This window comes from Zootoca vivipara, chromosome 11, assembly GCF_965207765.1.
Source record: "Zootoca vivipara chromosome 11, rZooViv2.hap1.1, whole genome shotgun sequence".
Taxonomy (NCBI): domain Eukaryota; kingdom Metazoa; phylum Chordata; class Lepidosauria; order Squamata; family Lacertidae; genus Zootoca; species Zootoca vivipara.
The window spans coordinates 5,326,438-5,333,466 of NC_142594.1; the positions used below are offsets into that span (position 1 = coordinate 5,326,438).

The 7,029-nt window shown below is 39.0% G+C and overlaps 1 protein-coding gene across 1 annotated transcript in view; it reads right to left on the minus strand.

The window, feature by feature from the left end:
• The window catches only part of LOC118092110 (POU domain, class 6, transcription factor 2), a 203,198-nt gene extending 197,203 nt beyond the window's left edge, over positions 1–5,995 (minus strand). Inside the window, exon 1 of the mRNA XM_088654224.1 lies at positions 5,830–5,995. Within this exon, the coding sequence (XP_088510350.1) occupies positions 5,830–5,995 (166 nt within the window). The remainder of the gene's footprint in view (positions 1–5,829) is intronic.
• Positions 5,996–7,029: the final 1,034 nt, after the last annotated feature.

Genomic DNA, 7,029 nt, shown 5'->3' on the forward strand with positions numbered 1-7,029 from the left:
CTTTGTTACTGCCAGATAATTAATGACAGATTCATCATTAACTATTGTTTATTTATTCATCAAAACTATACTGTTTATCAATTTGGGGGGGGGGGAGTTTGGCTTATTTTAAAGCTCACAGGGCTATATAATATTGCAGTCCTTTCTTGTTCAGAGCAAAGCACATAGATGGGGAAATGTTGCATACAGTATGTTAAATAAGAATATGCCCAAATGCTTTATGGTTACATACAACTCTTAAGGTGAACTCTAAAAAAAAAGAAGCATTTTGTTCAAGAACGTGTACCCCCTTGAACATGGATTATTCCAAACCATAACAAGGAGTTGCAAAGTATTTTCCACCATCCAATTAATTCCTCAAGCTTTCCATTAAAAAAACCAAAACCTTAGGGTCCTCTATGGCATGGATAAAATCCTGGCTTTCCTAATAGCGGTCCTTTCTGAACCAGCTTTTCGGGCCTTGGTCTCAAACCATCAATACTTCCTAGTGGTCTACTTAAATAGCTGCCAATATTTGGTGTTGCTCTGTCCCCTAAAACGTCTATGGGCATTTGACAGCAGATGAATGAAAGCAAAACTAAAAAAATTGTGTTTTTTAACTAGCCAGTTAAGCACTGAAAGTCTCACCCATTTAATTGGGAGAGCTAAGAACGTGCATAACTCTTCCCCAGTGAAATCAATGGGAACCAAGCCTGCAAGGGTAATTCCATAATTCTTATACACAGTTAACTGAGAGTACAGGCCAAAGGAGATGAGGGGCTGGGAGATTCATGATCAGATCTTCTATGGATTTGTTTGTTTGTTTGTTTTAGTTTTAGTTATAGTTATTGGGGAAGGGGCTAATAGCAGCAACACTCCCCTTATCTAAATCACCTACGAACCTTCTGTTGTTCTAAACTAAAGCGAACACTAAAGGAAATCTAATCATGTTTCTCCCAGCACCTCATCTAGTTATTCTACTGAAATCAGGGGGGCTATAAATAGGATATACAAGTGTGGCTATGCCCTATTTCTTTTTATTCCAAGGGAGCAAACCACTGGATTTTATTATTTTAGCACTTAAATTCTGAAAAGTTATGCAGCATATGCAAAGGTAACTTTGATTTGATAAAGCAACCGGCTTCACCAACTTGGTGCTCTCCTGATGTTTTAGACTACAACACCCATCAGTTGTAGGGTGGGGCCGGTGGGAATTGTAGTCCAAAACATCTGGAGGGCACCAAGTTGATGAAGGTTGTGATAAACCAACATGCCCAAGTGAAATCCACTAGTGCTAACAAAGAGTACTGTGCGTCTCCCATGGCAAAAGGTTATGCTGTGGTCCCCCTTGCAATAAAATAGCATGCAGAATCAAATCATAGAGTTGGAAGGGACCCCCAAGGGTCTTAAATTTCACAAAACATGTCAAGAAGTTGGCTCAAATATTCGCATTTCCCACATCATGAATAGATTTTCACTTTGGGTTACATATATAGGAAAACTGGAATTGGATTCTATCTGACTATTACTGTAATGTATTATTTCCCCCCACACACCTGATTGGGAGGACCAGTCAAAATTGTCGGTCATTTCTAAAGCTGATTTCAGGGTCAGTTGGCTGTCCCTTAAATGGAAGACTTCGGTTTTGCAGATGAACTTTATTTGCTATACGTTAAAAATCCCACGTTTCGATACTAACAGCATCGTTCTGTGCTGTCTGGGAGCAGGAGCCTAAAAGAGCTTCTCATCCTCTTCCTCTGGCAGCCGGACCCACTTCTTGAACTCGGCTAGTGACAGCGACCAGCAGGAGGCAGCGGTCTCTGCGTGGCCCAGCACAGCAGCACAGAGCAAGCCATTATTGGGGGGGGGAGCTGTGGCAAAAGGGCCAGAAGGTGCTGCCAGTGGCCCTAGTCTACCAGAGAGAGCCTTTCCCCCTAACCCTAGAACAAATGCAGTTAGGGGCATGCAGGACACAGGTGGAGGTGCAAACCTCTGTGACGCTACAATTATTATTGGGGATATGGTCAGGGCTATAGTCCTTGATATTTTATGCCTGTTCACACGAAGAGTCTGGTGGTGAATGCTTAAAACAAAAATATAGTTATGGTGTATATCAATGCCATGTCAAGGATTAGTAATTATTTGTTATAAAACTGTTATTAGGTTTAAAATATCATGCGGGAAATAGTATTCACAGAGTCAAATTATATAGTACACATTCTGTCTGCTGTTATGCTTGTAAGAGACCTAAAATTGTGCCAATGCCATGAACTGGAAACACAGTACTACAGTGAACATATATTTATTAATTCCGCAGCGGCAAGCCTATAAATTAAATCGTTCTACAAACTTTCGGCTTTCTTCTTAATATCCTCATGCTAACTAAAATAGGGATCAACTCCCCTCTTACCACTATTAATAGGAATAAATAATGTATCACTTAAATGCTACATGGTCTTCTGTGACTTCATTGTTTCTCAATGAAATCTGGATTTATATCACATTAGTGTAATGTAGCTCTTAGAACTATGCAAGTTAAGCAAAATATTACTCTTGATGTAATACTTGAGAGAACACAATGGTCCTTTAACATGACTTTCGCAGTCACTTTAAATGGAACTTAGGTAATATTTTCTCAGAATTAAGCACAGGAAAGATATCAGATGTTTATAAGCTGATAAGCACAAGAATTAGGGTTTCATTACGGAAGGAAGGTACTTTTAAAATGAAGGTCCCTTCACAAAATGAAGACTAGGACATAAAAATATATTAAAACCAGCCAAGGATCTTTGTCAAAGTTCTTAACATTTGTTTGAAAGCTAAATAAACTCAGACTAGCGTTCTTCAGTTCTCTGCCAAAGTGTGCCAAAGTGTACATTTTGGAGGCAAGCCAGACGTGTGTTGTATTGCCTTCACAAGCCAAAAAGGGAAAAGATGGGGGGAAGAGGAGAAAGAAGAAAGACTATTATCCATCTTAATCCTGTATCTCTGCCACCTAAACCTGGAGCTGCTACTTGGAAAAAAGCCAGCTTCCTACTATGTCCTGTCTGATATTAGCACAGAAAACGGTCTAACATTGCAATTGTGGGAAACTGTGAGATACTGCCAGGGTGGGGGGTTGAGTGGAAGTCGAGGGCCTCAGCCCTTATTCCGTCCCCCTGTCTGTGTTAAGAAGAGATACACTCTTGACAAAGATGCAGAGCCTTAAACAATAATAAAAAAGTTTAACCAGATGATGAAAGCGTGACATCCAGATGCATAAACAATGATTATAAAATGTGACCCAAATAATGACATCAACTTTTCTAAACACTGGGAAACTTACTGAAGACAACAGCGCCATGGGGAACTTTCTCCTCTACAGACAAGAAAATTGAATGTCCTAATTTGGTTTAATTAAATACACATAATCACACCACAAATTACAGGCATTACGTGGTTTAAACTTTCCCATCTGTCTCTGATACACTTCTATTGCCTTTTATAGCAAAACCCTCGTCCCTTTCTCCTCCTACACCTCCCCCTACTTAGAGGTATATATATAATCTGAATGCAAAGTACAACTCTATAGAAGTGCCTTCTATACACGGATATTTAGCACTGTCACTCAAATCAATGGGATTGTTTCTGATTAAGGCTCCAATCCTGTGACATTTACCTGGGATTAAGTACTATAATCTCAATGGGTCTTGTTTCTGAGTAGACATGTATAGGACTGGTCTGTTAGTGGTTTAAAGAGGATTATTTACAGCTATTCAGCTGCATCAAATACATGCAAACTAGGAACTTGATCTTTTGCTCTCTTGGTACTGTTAAAAGAAGGAACCGTCAGTCAAAATTCAACTGTTTCAAGTCCCATTGATACAAATATAAGATTTAAGTGCTAAATATCCGTTGAAATAATTGAGATTTCACAGTGTTTATATTAATTTAAGAAGATCTAATTTTTAGTCACTTTTCTTGCATATTTTTCATCATGAATTGACCTGTTGCAATTTAATTCTATGGCAATTTAAAACAATATAGAAATATTATTCTTATTCTAGCAATACTTGAACAGAAGTTTTCTACTATAAATAACCATATAATCATCATTAAGGAGATGCTATTCTTTATTATAGCCTAATGAGCAGCAATCAAGAGTACAAGTAGTTTTGTTCTAAGTTTGATGTCTAAATGAATTTAGCAGTAAATAGTGTTGGATAGCCAACTTCCAAAGCAGCCAGATTTTTAAAACTGATCTCTTACTTTTCAAAATACTTGGACATTTAAGATTATTAAAATTGTTCAGATGTTACTTGGAAAAACCAGCTTTATAATTTTTGAAAACACCACATGTCACTCCCTGCTTGAAACAGATTCAATTAGATGGCAGCTAAACATTCACATGTGAAAAGGAAATTGTCTTCTTTTTTGCTTCTTTTCATAGAAACAGATATCACTAATAACTTGTATTTAATTGGAAATGACAGTCTATAGTGGTCATTATATAATTCAAATATAATTATGCAGTTGGTCATGTTATATAATTGCATTATTTTTGTGCATCTACCTGTCTCTCTAAAATGATAGGGCATCTCTTTTGATCAATATTGCATGAACCTCTTGCAAAAATCATTTTGCAGCTTATTGCTGTAGTGAAAATACAGACATCTGAGTATATCTTCACCTTCCTTGCAGATTTCAAAAATAATAATTTTGGTTGTTGTGTTTTAAAAGGTTCATTCTTCTTCCAAACAAGATACTTTTGTAAAATACAAGTGCATGTTTCCTGTACATGCTTCCTAGCCCCTTTTTAAAAAAGAGTAACACGTGGAAATAATTAAAAGAGACTCTTTCGGAAACAATTGCTGTAGAATCCAAATGTCACATTCTACTGTGTAGTACTGTTCCAGCACAGACATATATCAACATCTATCACTCAAGCACACACCCCGAACACGCTCTGCTCCCTTTTCTGATTAGAGATTACAGTTGCTTGAGTTGTCTTACAGGGTGTCACTGGTTTGAATGACAGATGTCTGGGCTGGAGTGTCACACTTCTTATTTTCATTTTGGATATGAAACCAATATTCCTGAAAGGCTACGTTTTCTTGAGCTATTATCCAGCTGCTTAAGACACACAGTTTACTCACAGTATACCCGAATGTACCATTAAATACATTTCCAATCCACAAGATGTATTTCATTTCCTTCTTACATTTAAAATACACAATTCTTTAAGTTTACGCTAAATTAAACTCAAATTAAATTTCCCTAAAGTGGAATTATAATGGCTAACCAAAGATGAAGAAACGTGATCTCTTTTTAAAGAGCGACAAACAAACAAAAAAAAGGGGGGGACTCCTCTTCTAAATATTTAAGAAAAGTTTACTCTGGACAAGAGTGCTCAGAGACAGCACAAGGAAAATCTGAAACACTGTTTGCACCGTCAAGATTTAACGCAATAATTCGTAATAAAACCAAACCGACGAACACAGGTGATTACTTTTTTTCTGGGCAACATGGTAGCACAAGAATGAAACATCCGAGAGACAAAAGGTAGTAAGAGCAGCATCATGGTGGGTGTCCGACAGATGTCTATGGGACTGTTCGAGAACTGCTCCAGAGCAGGTGGCTTGCAGGTGACAGCTGCACAGCTGCACAGAGGCATTTCCCCCCAGATCAAACTTTTGCCAGCCACCAAGCTGGGCAGGGAGAGCGTGGGCAGAGTGCTCTTCGCTCTGCAGAAGTTGACTCCACCAAACCGGTACCCATCTCCTCTCGCCTCCCATCATCTCTCGCCTCCTGTGGCACCAGACAGTGCGGAGGCAACAGCCACCCAAACATGAAATACCTAGGCAGACTTACCGAAGAGCTTGCTGGGAGTGTCCTCGTTGTCATTTGATTCCACAGGCGCAAGCAGGGGCTCATTCAGCTCGTTGTCTGAAGCAGCTGCCTTGTCCTCACCTCTCAACTCTGCATTCATTTCACTCCGCAGTGACAGCAAGGGCTTACTGACTTGTCCAGCTATCATTGGATCCTAGGATGTGGGGGGGGGGGAGGAAGAGTGTGAGGGGGGAGGGAAGTGGCAGCTTTGGTGTGCGTATTCTATCTCCCACTCCCTCTCTCCCCTTTTTCTCTTGCACACACACACACTCCTTCTCTTATCTCTGGCTGCTCCTGCTGTTATTGCTGGCTGCAGTCAAGTGAAGAGCTATTACAGATCCAATGAGTTTTCCATTACTCCCCACCCTATTAAAGCTCAACTAGCATGTGAGAGATTCCGGATGCTTTTGGAGAGAAAACTTCAGGGGAAGCTACATAAGCAGCAGCGCAGCGTTAATTGTAGGACGTGCTTCTTTGCGTGCATGTTTTTACACCTCGCTCTTTACTTTAATGCGGGTGATGGTCCAGCAGCGCTTTTTCCTTTTTTTTAAGCCTGCGAATGTCCTAGAGCTCTCTCTCTCTCTCTCTCTCTCTCTCTCTCTCTCTCTCTCTCTCAAAAGGAAAACCTTTTTTTCACTCCAATAGCAATCAAATCAGAAGCAAAACAGCGACGCTCACAATATTAAAACTGTTTCCACAACCCTGCAAAGTAATAATTCAAATGGCACAAGTATTTCATATAATCAAAAAAAAAACAATCAAGACAAGGCAATGAAAGGCTTACTTTTGCCTTTGGGTTATTAGGCTCTGAAAGTCCATAATCTCACACTTAAGGAAAAAGATGATAGATAGATGATGATAGATAGATAGATAGATAGATAGATAGATAGATAGATAGATAGATAGATGATATACAGGCAGGCAAGCAGACAAATAAAAGAAACATATATATTCACATTTGAAAAAGAAAAAAAACTAGCAAAGGATACTTACTAAACACGTGCTGGTGTTTGGGAAATTATAATTCCATAACGCATCTACGCAATATATATGTATAGATTTCGAATGTTTCCTGATTATCTGAATCTATTTGATCTTCTCATTCAGAGGAATGGAGGGGGAGGGAGTTCAGTTATGATTTCCAAAACAATCTAGCATTCTTCAGTTTTGCCAATAAATAGC